The sequence below is a fragment of the Pyxicephalus adspersus genome, chromosome 4 (genome assembly GCF_032062135.1).
Source record: "Pyxicephalus adspersus chromosome 4, UCB_Pads_2.0, whole genome shotgun sequence".
Lineage (NCBI taxonomy): Eukaryota > Metazoa > Chordata > Amphibia > Anura > Pyxicephalidae > Pyxicephalus > Pyxicephalus adspersus.
In genome coordinates this window covers 61,841,898-61,857,629 of record NC_092861.1, presented here as the reverse complement: position 1 = coordinate 61,857,629, position 15,732 = coordinate 61,841,898, and the positions used below count along the sequence as shown (strand labels likewise).

Genomic DNA, 15,732 nt, shown 5'->3' with positions numbered 1-15,732 from the left:
CTGATTAATTCCAGTTTCTTTGACAGATACAAGTTTTAAGTTTTGCAACAGAGCACAATTGGGATTCACTCGAGATATATGATGGCTCAGATATGACTGCACCGAGGCTAGGAAGTTTTTCTGGTAAATTTTCATTTAAGACATTATTCTTTTAGTGCAAAATGTACATAATAGTATTTGTATTGTATACTATTTGCACTTTGCATGCTCCTGGTAAATGATGTTATATTAAAGTGGACCTAATCTCAAGCTTTTAATTTACATAAAAGGGTATTGTTTTATTGTTATTTGTTTTTTTTAACTGGAACAAGGTCTGATCAAGACTGAATAGGAGCGCAGAGCCTCCTGGGATACCTATGTCACACATCCCGGAAGGTACTTGGCTGCTTTTTCTGCCATGCCCCATCTCAGGCAGGGGGCATTTTTATTCACTGAGGGGAAATAGATACTGATCTCAGTCATGCAAATTGAAATTGGCATTCTTTTTTTTTTTTCTTTCACAATAGGCTACATCACCCAAACTTGTGCCTGCGCAGTGCAAGATTGGGTGATGTAGCCAGAAGAAGGCTGAAGATGGCTGTGCACAGCACTTCCTCCATGATGAAGAAGAATTCCAGGACGTCGTGGGACCCGATTGAGGAATTCTCCAGCAAGATTGAGGGATCTATGGAATTAAAAGTAAGTGTTTTTCAGTTTAGTTCTGCTTTAAGTAAAAAATATAGTATAAGGTTTTTGTTTGTACTTTACTTCAAAACTACTATTGTTCATTTATCCATCTAGAATGTTGACATAAAGCAAATAGAAAACCATGACATGGTCAAATAGAAAAACCTTAAAATAAATGTGTGTCTCTGAAATGTGAAGGAAAACAAATTATTTTGTAGTTAGTCCAGTGAAGATGTTTATTGTTAAATTCCTTAGTAGGAAGGAATGTTATAAAACATGAAAGTAACCAATATATAATTGGATGTGTTTTACAGGGTAAGTATAATGCTTAGCCCTTTAGTAAATGGACCACAGGTACTAAAGATATAAACCCTCCATTGTTCTGTTCAATTTTCCTAGGGTAAAAGGTACTCTATGTTGGGGACAGAGCTACATTAGCAATTCTTACTTGCGCTATTGCAACTGCTGCTATGCACCCCGAGAGCACCAAACATCACCGCAGGCAAACATGTTTGTGTAGGGATGCAGCTGCAGTGCAGTTCTTCCTAACATCCTAAATGAGAGTGGTTGGACTACAGTTGTGTCTGCGCCAGAATGCTGTGGACAACCATGTCTGATATGTCCCTGCAAGTATAACTTCCGTAATAACTCACTTGGGTCATGTCACAAAAAAACAAAAAAACTAAGGCTACCACATTTTTTTCTGCTTTATGGACTGATTCATTATTGTGCAGTCCAGTTACACCCTAAAATTTTGAGGCTTTTCCTACATTTTCTAGTACATCATGGTAATTGACAGCATGGTAGAGATAAAGTTTCAGTTTGCCATTACCATGAATCCTGTTGGTTTAAAATCCACAGTCTCTGTGAAAACATGTACAGATTCACCTCATAGATTTTATGTAAATCATAAAGTGTTACATGATCCTTAAAAAGATCAGAACAGAGGCTTTAAATTAATCCACATGCCAATTTTTCAAGTGTGTGTTAGAATATGGTTACATTTTTTATTAGTTTTTCAATCAAACAGTGCTTTCCTGTCTATATTTGGATGTTTACTTTAGGAAAAAGTTACATTTTTTCTACTGGGTACATATTCCCCAATGCCCCACCCCCCCCCCCCCCCCGAGACCTCCCACAATTTTGGTCACAATACTTTTATTCTCCCCTTTGTTGGTAGGTAGCTAAAGAAAACCATTAGGAACCATGCTTTTACTTTGGTTTCAGAAATAGTATGTTCCCACTTGATCCCAGACTTCCCAAGCAATTTTAATGAAAACGACCATGTGTAGGGTTTTGTAATAAGCTTAAATGAAATGGCAAAAGATTTTACAAGATTTTTTATTTTAAACTTTACCAATACTATGGAAAATGCCAGCTCTATATCAGAAAAAAATTTGTATATGTAACTGTGTGATCTGTTCACAAAATACTGTAAATGCTTTACAGGGATAGCTCTGCGTTTTCCTTAATAGAGTGTGGTCTCCTTTTATTTAGGCCAAAGTTGTTTATTTCTTGATGAAAGGGCCTTCATAAGGTAAATTGCTTTACAGATATGTCATTTTCTAAGAAAAGGATTCAAAGAACTTGTCACTGTCATATGAACCTATGTCACTCAACAAAATGAGACTTTATTCCTTCTTTTGTAATTTATGATCATCTTACTTTTGCCTTTCAAGGCTATTTTTAGTAGGGCCTGACTTTAAATTTATCACTTTCATCTAAGAATTTTCCTCTTGACATTGAGAAATGTTTATTATTTTATACTGTTCAGTAACATTGTATCCACTGCTTTTTTCTGTTTAAAGCAAATACATATACACTTTATTTTCAGCTAAACCTTATATTAAATTGCAGATTTTATTACCCACAATACTCTTTTTGAAATCATAGCCTTAGAATTGCAATAGTAGGTTTAATGTGCTGTAGAACTTTTTGGTAAATATTGTGAATCATAACATTTTCTTCTGTAAAGCGACGCTATGTTTTCCCTATGATTTCCAGCTATAGATACATAGCTTTCTTTTGTGCCATGTCACTGTGTAAAGAGGATGCTTTGTGTAACTGTTATGTCACGGAATCAATGTGATGAAGGGGGGAGGGGAGCCATACTTCCTTACACCTTAAAGAACTAAGTATTTGCCTTTACATGTGTCCCTGCATGTTCTTGTTTTTCTTACCTTGAAAATCTAGATATCAAGGATTCTGTTATTCAGGTACATTTGCAGCACTGTTTCTGTTTATGGAGGACCACTAATTCAGTAATGCAAATGTGGTCTTCAAATACAGCATCAGTTTGGGACAAATATGAGATAGGGTATCTAAGTTTACAGCATTTCTGTGCCATGTATCCCGGTCATTTTGTTAATTGGCCCCTGGAGAAGGTGGAGTACTATAGACAATTGCCCAGTTTACCCTAACTTCATGCACACAGTGATCATGTTATGACCCTGTAACTGTGAATAAAAACAGCTTATAAAAGATGCTGTGTACTCTCTTTTGTCAGGGTCCATTAAAGTTACAATGGAAAAAGAGAATTAATGTCAGTTTGGACTTTCCTTCCTTTATGATCCAGCTCCATGATAAAAAAGCTGTTAGGCTGAGAACTTACAGTTGCCAAATGGGTGTGAGCAACATAGAGAAACTGAGAGTGGAGTTCAAAAGCTTTAGCTCCACAGAGCTTGCAGCTACATTGAATATATATAACTTATTTAGGTTTATTTACTCATTGTTATTATTGTATATGAATGTGCATGTATGTTGGTAACCTGGTCACAGTTTAATTTAAGCTCAATGTGTCACATTCCATTGAGAATCAAAGAGCTCCAAAATTAATACCTTACCTGCTCTGGGTTTACTAGGAAATGCAAGTAGGACAGATGTTAGATTTCTTTTCATTTTTTTTTATGCAAAGATCAGAACATGATTTTAATTCCTTAAGAAATATCTTGTGACACCCCCTCTCTTCCTCTGAGTCTGAAATGTTTAACACATTTTGACATTTTAAATTCAATGGAAAGCTATGTTGCTTATTACTTTTATCTTGGGAATGGTATTCAGGAGACAGCCATATCCTAACTGGAAGAAATACAAGCCTGGATATTTACAATTGATTTTCATTAAAATGTCTCCTAATCTAAATTAAAATAAACTGATTCTTTCTTTCTTTATCATCATTCTTTTATTAGGGACTACGGTGCCGGCTCTGCTAAACAGCACATCAAATCAGCTCTACCTGCATTTTCACACTGATATAAGTGTATCAGCGGCTGGATTTCATTTAGAGTACAAAAGTGAGTTTTCCATTATTTACACCCTGTTTTACATGACTCTTGAATTAAAAATAAAAATGTAACAATAAATCTGAACTGAGGGTAGCATTAAAACTCACAATTAGAGTTCTTCTTACTTCTCTGTGCATTATTAGTAAATACTGATTGTTTAGTCTAGCTGATAATCCAGAGGAACACTACTGTACATATGGCTCCCACCCACTGACATTTTCACCACTAGTTTTAAGACAGATAACTGGTCCCATGAAATCATTTAGTCATGTAAATGCCCTCTCATCTACAGAGGCACATACAGACTTACAACTTTAGCTTTACTCCCTAACTCCGATTATAACAATTTTCTCAATCCATCATGAGTATTTGCAGTAGGAAATTTTTTATAATTGATTGTTTGATTTGCATGAATCAGTACACTTCTGTGCATGACGTAAAGATGAGTATTGGGTATATAAAAAACTTTATATCACCAATGATGTACTTCCCTTATTGATCCTTTTGTAAAATTGGTAATTCCTGTGATTCCTGGCCTAGAGTGGGTCTGTTTTTTAGAGGGAGTGTAAAGCTGCAAAGCTTTGAAATTTGCCTTGGCCTAGAAAAAGTGAACCTTTATTGTGAGTTCACTAATGTTTGGGTTTTTTTTTTGGTTTTTTCTCCAAGAAAGGTAGGCTGTAATGTGTGCCATGTTTTCATTGTCAAACGGAAAGACTCAAACTCTCTATTTGTCCTACTAATTATTTGACCAACCTGAGAAATTGGAAAACCTCTCTACTGAGTTGTTACTGTAAGAGAAAAAGAAGAAAAAGTTTCCAGTAGGATGCATGTGTTGATACTTTCTTTTATTTTAGAGTGATTTTCTTTTACTCACTGTTATTTTTCTGTGGGGCAGGAAATTAAGGTAATTCTCTCATATAGAATATAGACACCAAAGCAAAAATGGCTTAAGGTTTTTTTTAAAGTGTTAGGTTTACAAGAACTATGCCATCAGCACAAGTAAATATTACCAAAAAGCTTTTTAGTGTCCTGATTCAATGAGTGATTTAAAGCTAAATTCTACATGAGTAACAATATGTAGATTCTTTTCTGAAGTGTCCAAGTAGTGGCACCAGACTTTCTGCAGATTTCTGCTGTGATGTCAACACAGAAAACACTGATTTCCATTGCTGTTATGTAAAACATAAAACAGATTCCTACATTGTTTTAAAATGCTTTACCATACTATGATCTAGCTCCACATGAGACTGAAATACTTTAATACATACTGATTAGATTATTTGTAAAACCAAGAATACTGCTAAAGAAAGTCTTGCATAATAAGCCACTTTACATAAAGAAACATTATCTGTTTAAATTATGTAAAGAACCAACCTAGCACATTTTTTATATTATTGAAGTCATTCACATACGTGTTAAAATTGTGTCAGCATCATGACCAGTGTAAGGCATATGTAAAACCTTCGCTGCTGCCACCAATAAATTCCCCACCCTCAAAACAGCAACTCCCTTTCACATAAGAAAACACCAATACACAATATTTTGGAATAAATTGGCCACAGCAGCCCTTTTATTAATACAACAACATTTTAATTATAACAGGTATTCTTAACAATATGGGTCCATGAAAACACCCCTCCATTTTTCACCCCTCTGCCACGAGGCACCTTACCTCCTCAACCTCCCCTTCACCCTTCACTTGAACTTTTCACCCCCTCTATTCAGCTCAGCCTTCAATGTCCCCCTTGTCATGTGGCCTTTCGCTTATTTTTTTTTTTTTTTTTTTTGCTTCAGGCCTGCTTTCATGTTGTAAGCGGGCATATGAATCAAGTTTTAATTTATGGCATAGCTAAATCATAGGAATCATAAAGTTAACATATGTAAACATGCCAAAGCCTGCCTGTCCCCTTGTACAAAGAGCATATACAAGCTTGCTATATCTTCCAAAACAACTAAATACAATATTATTCTGTCTGAGCTAAGGTTTGGAGGTTTTGTGTATCGTGACATAATAAAAAATCATCTGGTCCTGACAGTTCCCTAAAATGAGGTCAATTCAAACTCAGATAAACACCCCATGACATATTGCACAGTGTCATGATTTATTTAACAAAGTTAAAATCAAAATGATTTTTTTTTTAAGAAAGCCACCTTTGCGCATGTCCAATATCAGGCATGTGCAGAAGAAGCAGCCCACAGTGGTAAAGACTGAAGGGAAAACCCACAGCCTCTGGGAATACATATGTCGGATATCTTGGGAAGCTGTAGCTTTTCCCTCCAGTCTTTACAGCTGTGGTATTAAAGATATAAGCGAAGGGGTCTCCTCTTCAAAATGAAAAAAAAACAAAACAAAACATTTTTTCATTAAATAAAAGGGTTAGCTGCCCTTTAACATTAAGAAAACAAAGGTGGTGATGAGTCCTCCCCAAATGTTAACATTAAACCAGTTCAATTAGAAAGACACTGAACAAGTCTGGCTTGTTTGAAAGGGTTGCCAGAAGAAAGCTTCTTCTCTGTATAAAAAACATGCCAGCACAACTTAGCATCTTCTAGACTTCTAGAACAAAGTCCTTTGAACAGATGAAACCAAACTGGAAATATTTGGCCATAAAGCACAGCTAAAAACCAAACACAGTATATCAGGAAAAAGATCTAAAATCAACTATCAAGCATAGTGAAGGTTGATGATTGCGGCTTGTTAGGCAGCCACGGGTACTGGCCACCTTGCAGTCATTGAGTCCACAATGACAACTTTTTTGTATAACAAAATATCTCAGAGTCAAATCATTGGCCATCTGTGCAGTCGAAATTGAATCATGAAACAGGACAAGGGATGTATGAGAAATAGCTTGTGTGACACAGCCTTTCCTCTGAAAAATTTAGTGTCTTTGCAATAGGCTTGGGCAAACTGGCTTTATAAAAAAATACAATGCAATTGTATTTTTTAATACTCAAGCAACCACTTGAAGCAGCCATGAGTACTATGAATGGGCTGTGGCACACATATATGGTAGAAAACAGCCATTTTTAAGAGGAATGGCTATGATGTTTGGAGCAGGGCAATACAGTTAATATCATAGAAAAGGCAAAAGGAAAGTATAAACCGGGTGATACACACTTAAGGAAAAACAGTTTAAACAAACCAAATTCTACGTATAGTGGAGTTGTACTTTTAAAACCTAGCATCATTCCCCCCTTCCCAAAAAACACATATTCCTTAGCTTTAGATAGGTGTCTGTGCAAAAACATCATGTTCTTATAACACCCATAAAAGATATAGGGATAAAGTTATTACTGAGTCTCTTAGATATCAATATAACCATTTTCAGAATTTCTATCAATTCCTTACTTAGGTATATCTTTAAATATCATTAAATAAAATATATTAATATTGGCTACACACCCTGTGCTTGTATTCCTGATTTTTTTTAGAACTACATCCTGTTTACACATATTTAAACATAGTTAATGTACTTCATTTGGATTTTACAAGCAGAACATAGTTTGTACAAGCAAAGAACTAAACCTCTGCAGATCTGCCATCTGTTCACACAAGCACAAACATTCCTTGTTAAAATCGTCTTTCTTTTCTTTTCCAGGTGGTATCCATTTTACTTCTTTAAATGGTAGTTAGATTTTATCACTTTTACAATAAATGCAGTTACTTTACATTTAATGAGCAGCTACTTCAACCACTTTCTTTGACAATAAACACTCAACCCTCTGTAGTAATAAGAGCAATAATGAAGAATGCTATTTGTTTAATTCTTTTTTTCTATTTTCAAACAACAGTAGACAAGACACCAGGCTTCAAAGTAGTACTAAAACCACCTTAACTAAAACCACACCTTAAATAATAATATTGGGCAGCTTACAGTCTTAAGATGTGTTTTCATGTGTATTTCCAGGAAAAATAAGATTAAGTGGGAATGGGTTAGACACCCCTGTTCTCATTTATATATATATATATATATATATATATATATATATATATATATTGTGGGGGTTAAGCTCAGGATCGCCTTTGCTGGGGTCAAAGCACACTTGTCTGGTTCATCCAACTAATATTACACACCGAGGTATAAGTGTTAAGCTGGCTTGCAGCCAGGTTTATTGAAGGTTGCATTTAAAATAACAAAACAGCAAAAGAAAACCTTGCCTGTCCAGCACTGACTATACATCCGACGTTCCTGTCTATCAGCTGGAGGGCTTCTCCCTGTCAGCTCCAAACCAAGCTTTCAGCAACCTTTTACTCAGGTTTCCGTTCATTCACCAAGACCAACTTTCTGTGTCCCCAGGCAGAGAGCTCCTCACAGACTGACTGTCTGCGCCTCCAAACAGAGCGGCACTGACACAAAACCCTGTCTGTGTCTCTCCAAGCCAAGCTGAGCCCGCACAGACCCCTGTCTGTGTCTTTCCAAGTTACGCTGAGCCTGCACAGCCCCCTGTCTGTGTCTCTCCAAGTTAGGCTCCTGACTGAGCTCCTCCTGGCTGTATGTTATATCCCCACCCTCATTGCTTCTTCATTAATTATCTCACAGGTGAGAGTCTTCCACCTGCTACTTCACACGGGAGGAGTCTTGGGCAAATATACCTCAAATAAAAGAGGAATCCTAGGCAAATATATCTCCCTTCCACCTCCAATCCTGCCTTGGTGTCACAAAATATATATATATATATATATATATATATATATATAAATATATATATTAATATATATATATATTTTGCTGTCTGTGTGGGAATCCACCCCACTATTTTTACTGATCACCATTGTCACCAAAGAAGAAAGTAAGGTAAATCCAAAATGTTATAGTTGTCACCAAACATCTAGGTAATCGTCCAATGAATACACCTATTGTGGGGACAACTGACTAAATGGTGAATGGGCATGTTCCAATTCAATAGGATTGAGCCAGCCATGTACATACAGTAGCAACTATAACCATTCAAAATGTACCCCCAAAATCATGTTTACTGGCTGAATGTTAAACCAAGCCAGTCCCTTTACATGCTTCCTTTTTGTCTAAAAGCTGAAATACAATCACACAATAGTACAAAGTGAAAGCACAGTTCATGATTATACCGGAAATAATCATTTAAGAATATTGTACATGTGTACAGTACTTCAAGTAGTTTGAAGTTTCCAAATGATTGATTGCCGATTGATTTTAAAATCTTTGGACCAGCTGATGAAATGCAAATATTTCTAGCTGATCTGCTTGGTGTGTATCAGCCCAAGAACAACAGAAACACCAATAAAACCATGGCAGCAGTTCCTTTCCTTTATTACTCTATTTAAACTTTTTGACCAGAATTAAACCTCCTAATTTTTGCATAGGCGTCACAATGATGGAATGCTTTATAGCATCTATAACTGGATGCTAAAATCTGGTATCTGACACAGTAACCACATCCTTTTATGAACTTCTTAGCTCATGTGCAAAGTACATGTTTATGGGCACTGACGCAATATTGGTGTATTATAAAATGTTTCCTTTTCCTGGTGTCACAACAACATGAGAATAGATTGGTGCTATCAAAGGACATTGTTGTACAATTCCTTAGGTTATTGCACACAAATAAATGCAAGTCAAATCTCAAAATCTAAATAGTAGCATACACAGCTCCCAGGAACCAAGTTATAGACCATAAATAATGAAAACCTGTTCCTGGCGTCCAGTTAGACTTTATTTAGATGAATCTTCAACTGAGCCCATATACTTTTCTTTATTCACAGCCAAACTTATTTTCTTCACTATACCATTTATCTAATTATTTAAAAGGCTTTCTGTTATGATTATTTCAACAGTATCATCTTTAGCTTCTTTATTCATTGTTATTAATTAACACCAGTGGTTGTCTGGGACAAGATATAAGCTATTTATTTTGCACCTAAGAATTTATAGTAATGACAAAATCCATATTCATTTTATTAAGAACATGATGCATACAGGCATTTTTCAATGTCGCAGCATAATTTGCCTTAGTTCAGAATGTTTTGCAGTTATTGCAATTAAACAAAAGATCCCTGTATGGTGTTATTGTATACAGACATTTCATTTGTGTTCAAGAAACATTTTTCTCTGTAAAATGTTTTAACCTTTTCTAAAATAATAGGGGTCTGTGCAATAACATCATGATAAATGGGATGACAAAGGTCAAATTACCAAATCATTCTTATGTTTCATTGCAATGCTAATTTTAAGGCTGAATAAAAATGCATTCTTTAAAATATTCAGCTTTAGTTCTTTCAAAAATTCATCTTAATGAGTTATCCTAAAACCTGAGAAAATCTATCCCAAAGGTTATATATGCACATTTTCTGCAGAAATGAAAGAAAGTTTTAATCTGATAATTGTCACAAAGTATTAACAGAAATCAACAAATAACTCATCACTTTTATTATTCAACTGATTAAAATGATTTGTATGCAAACTGTTAGTTCTGGAATAAATTTGAGGTTCTAAGTGAGAACATTCATGTTGCTTCACTTTCTATTTTTCTCCTTTTTTACAAGCATTTTAACTATGAATGTCTATAAATGCGTAATATTTTGCTTTATTTCCTTTGAAATGGTGTTTTATTAGCAGAAAGGCAATAGAAAATATGTTCTGAAACTTGTACTTTACATTTTCAAGGTCACCCTAGCCACTTCAATGGAAGCTTGAATGGTAACATGAAGAAAGAAGTAGATGACAAATTTGTTTGTTATCTGTAGTTTTGGACATCTGTAGTAGATCAAGGAATACTGTGAAAAGAAATGCAATGCTATAGAAAGAAAATGAAAAAAGCAGAACTTACATCATCCCTTAAAGTATTCATTTCATGCAATAATTATTTTTAACTAGTGTTATTAGTATCAACGACAGCAGCGCTTCACAAAGTCTGTGATCTTGTCCACAGTTTAGGGTCAATTTTAGGGGGGGAAGCCAAATATTCTAACCGTGCGAACTGCAGGCAGATTTGAACCTGGGACCTAGCACTTGAAAGGCCAAAGTGCTAACCTCTGAGCCACCAATTATAGTAAAATATTTCATAAAAGTATTAGTAAACTTCATGATCATTGTACTCAATGTCAGCCTTTTCCCCATCAGCATGTTAGCAACAAAAAGATTACAAGTTTACATGGTAAGAAAAAATTAGTTGCAGTTCTTTGAATCACATGAATCATGAAGATCAATGACAACAATAAATAATACAGATCATCAGTATAGATTAGTAAAATAGAGTGCTTTCTAACAACATATCAGATTTTGGCAAAATTATTAGGAACCAATATAGGAAGGTAAACTTGTATGCAAAGGGTGTTTTACCTTAGAAGAAGACGCACCCCTTTTATTTGTCTTGATAACTTTGGTACCTAGAGAAAGAGAGGGGAAATCCAACATTATGAGTTGTCCTCTGAACAATAGGTAGGAGGGAGAATCCTTCATTGGGCTCACCTATTACCTTTTCCCTATTTACATGACAACACACAGAACACCTGTATATTGCTGCTCAGCTATAGAAGACTATTTGCAACAAATACAAACTGTGCAGAATTGTTTTTATTAATATCCATGCACAAGCAAAAAAGTATTTACCAAATGATTAGTAGTTATTTTACTTGCTTCAGTTAGAGTAGAACTTTTACATGTGTCTAAGTGACTAATACGTTTGCATGCTTAACAAAGCCCTTTGATTTATTTAGTTTATTGGCTTACTGTCTAAGATTATCACTGGATACTTAAATGACAATTGACACACTTGCTGTGCTGGAATGTTCTCTTAATTAAGATAATGTAACATGTCATGTTCATGGTACTCATGTTAATGTTATCAACAAAGTCCTTGGTTACTTTGTCATTTTTGGCATTCATTGATTTTAGGCTTCTAGTACACCATGATAATTAGACATGGCATTTTTTTTTTAAATTATAGCTTGTATATATATATATGTATAGAGAGAGAGAGAGAGATGTAGTATACAAATATATAGTGGTATGTGGTCTGTGGATTATAAATTACATCAAGCATGATAAGCATGATTTGGATGCAGTGTATTTTTACTTTTACATGTTTTGTAGGCATTTGAAAATATGGCATTTGGCATTTGAAATGTCCATACCTTTGGAGAAATAAGTATGTTACAAGTAACTGTCCTCATTTTTATTGGTAATTAAAAAAGGTGTGTCAACATAATGCACCTAGAATGCAGGTCATTAAAATGTCATTAACATTGAGCAGTATTCATGGCATTTCAGGGGCTGTGTTTGGGCTGTGTTTGACCTGGTATAAATGTCACTGTATTTCTTTCAGAAGAAATATTCAGAATTTCATAATGAGATATTTTCTCATTTATATGTGATCACTGGTGCTTTAATGTATATAGATCAATAGGATTATTGGATATATATTAATAAGATGCATTTATGTGCCACAATAAATGTACTCCCAATATTCCCTTTTTTGCATATGTCCAACAAAATATACTATGGACTCAATATTTAGAATGTTGTACTGTTCCTTTAATTGAGCAATACATTACATATGTTCAAAATAACCAATAATAAGTTAAGAAAGGTCAAATGAACCATCATCAGTTTATGAGTCATTCCATGTTTTACATTTCCAGGATCAGGTAGATAAATTCAATCTAGAGAATAAAGATTTATGATCATTGGCACTATGTATTAGAAAAGGTCACTTGTGATGTTTAAGGCAATCTTATATGTAATACAGATGTGTATTAATGGCATAAAAAACAGAAAATCCTTTTAGAAAGAACATTTGTACAATTTTCATGTACACCAATTGCTATGCTCACTGAGCAGGCTTATTCTACTGTCATTACTGAAATTTTAAATTGCATAGTGTAATTGCCCTGAATCAAGTTGCAAGTGATTGTTATTGGTATAGCGATTTTTTTTAGAGTGATAGAAAGTTCTTTGCTACATGGGCAAAATATTTTAGCAATACTTTTGCAAATCAGAGTCAGGGGATATGAATAGATATATAAAGATCAAGCAGTCTTTAGTAGATAACAGTATCATCCCTGATTTATCAATTCTCAAATTATCCTGAAGCTTGAAAAGTTGTAATTATACTTTTTTTCTCTTAAATATATAAAATTATTTATTCACACATAATTGTGTCTTGCCATTTGAAAGAAAGCAATTTTACATTACCTCTTAACAGTAATTCAGAGCTCACTCATCTGTGCATTCAGTGTTTAACCCCAGCAGTTCTACAACAATGAAGCTGATCACAGTGTTATGTATGCATGGAGAACTTTATTAGAATATTACGGGGTTAAGTTAATTAAATCACTATAGAATCCCTAAGCAAGCACAAAAACTGTGAATCCATTCATTTTGATTGAGGTATTAACTAGGGATAGAAGGGCAAAAAACCCTTGTGGATGACAAAGGTTTTACAGCTGTTAATGCTTGGTAAACCTTTTCATAGCATGTATCAAGGGGGAATAATTATAGCAGCACCTGAAGGGATATGGTTTATGTATTTGATGATTTTATTCCCTTTACTAAAGCTTAGTGTATGATGTTGTATATGATATAATTGCTGTAAAATCATGGGGTTGATTTACTAAGTAAAAAGAGGCTGTTCACATACCAAAGTAAAGGTTTATTTTGCAAAGTGAATGTGCAGCCTAATGACTAGTGTGAAGCTCTCCTCACTCAGAATAATTTTCCAGTCATGTGCACTATGTGTTTTTAATTTTCGATAGTGAAGAAAATAATTAAAATACCTGTCAGGTATTTACTGCTACCTACATTTCTGTTAGAGAATTTTTCTTTTTTGTTCTACTGACAACAATTTTACCAGACAGGAAGTGAGAGAAAATCTGAAACAAAAACACAGAGAAAATCACAGAGCTGATAAAACTTCTAGCATCCATTTGTTAGTGTTTACCACAGATCCACATCAGCATCCACAACAGCATCCAAAACTTAGAGAAAAAGTTTGGCTGGATATACACCTAATAGGGTCTCTTTACGATAGAAGAGGTTACATTTCTACAATTTACTAGTGTGTTCTAGACTCTCCTTTGGTATTGTTGGTTGGCCCAGATCGCTAAAGAAAGTTTTAATGAGGTAGAAGCCAATTAGGGCCCTGCTGTAATAATCTGTTGGCCTATGGCTCATTTAGGTAGACCCTGAAAAAGAAAATGATAGCAGTGAGGGGGAGACCCTTAGGCTGAAAGACTAGAAGCCTGAGATGACAGGGAAGAATGTCCATTTCATCAGGTAGAAGGTACCGGCGGAAAAGGGACGAGCAGGATGGTATTACTTTGACTTTTTGCTTATCCAGGGATTGTCACTACATAAAGAGGAGTACCACTCTGAAAGAGAGAGTTTCTCCCACTGACTTATATGGATGATAATTATAACTGTGTACCAAGCAAATTTGAACTGCAACCACCAGACACTACTTACCCTAACTCTCCCTTCTGCTGTTGAGCCTTTAATAAACTAACCCCAAACTGATATACAAGCCTTTGTGGTCATTTCTACCTCATCAAAAAGGAAACCTGGAAAACATCAGCCACCCCTATAGGAGTGCTACATTGAGCTAAGCAATCATTTATTTTACAAAGTTATCATTTACTTTGCTATATGAATAACCTATATTCCTTTAAAAAAAAATCAACCCTATTGTACTGCATTATAACTCTTGTATTAAAATGCTTAACATGAAGCGACTATAGGCAAAAGTATTAAAATTTGCAGACAGCTACTGCCATTTACAAATATCAACTGTGCTTTTGTTTCCAATAAAACAGATTGCTGTATTGTTGTTATTCACAGTTGTGTTGTAAGCATCTGCTTATACATAGATTTATACATTTTTAATTCACTTTTTAATAATGCTGCATATACATTAAAAACCCTGAGGGTTTTATATTAAAATCCTACTGCATTTTTGCAGAGTAAGTTGATCTGTGCACTTTCATTAGTATCAAAGAAGGAGAATATAGTTGTGGTCTTTACAAGTGTATGAGGATACTTCAGAAAACCAGACTTTGTTCACGTTAGATTCAACTTTCATATCAGTTTTTCTATTTTGAACATGGAAATATATATTTTTTGAGAATGGAATATTCTTTGTGTACCCTAAATATTAGTCTTTTAGGAAATCAGCACATACTGTATGAAAGATGACATGTATGATATATTTTATATGTTCAAATATAAACCTTAGGAACATGTTCATTTCTTACCGTTTTTTTATCTGTATAAATTTATCTTTACCAGCTGTCGGCCTTACTTCTTGTCCAGAACCACTTGTGCCAATGAATGGTATTAAAAATGGGGATCGCTACATGGTTAATGATGTAGTCTCTTTTCAATGTGAACCTGGCTACACATTACAGGTAGGTAGGTGGACTTAGTAAGTCTTTTCCTAATAAATATTTGTTTAAAAAATAGCACAATTTAACATTAACATTATAATAACATCAAGAAAACCTTTGTGGTTCATGTGTTATGCTGTTTTTGCCAAATATATTAGCTAGGAAAAATGGTAAAATGAGCTAATTTAAAATACCATGCTAGAAGTTCCAACACTTATCTCTTTGTCATCCATTGCATTATACAGCTGAATAATGATGGATGGATAGATAGATAGATAGATAGATAGATAGATAGATAGATAACATATAGTAAACATCAAAACATGTTAATTGAACTAGAAAATTAATTAAACCAGACCTAGATAAGAAAATGTAGACATGGTTCAATGGTACCATTTTGCCATGTGAAAATTAGTCTAGGAAAAA

General features: G+C 34.6%; 1 protein-coding gene across 1 annotated transcript in view; it reads left to right on the top strand.

Moving 5' to 3' along the window:
* Window positions 1-15,732, top strand: part of CSMD1 (CUB and Sushi multiple domains 1) — an 819,458-nt gene that overhangs the window by 687,839 nt on the left and 115,887 nt on the right. Inside the window, exons 36-38 of the mRNA XM_072408428.1 lie at window positions 27-123; window positions 3,855-3,959; window positions 15,209-15,327. Coding sequence (XP_072264529.1) covers window positions 27-123; window positions 3,855-3,959; window positions 15,209-15,327 — 321 coding nt within the window. The remainder of the gene's footprint in view (window positions 1-26; window positions 124-3,854; window positions 3,960-15,208; window positions 15,328-15,732) is intronic.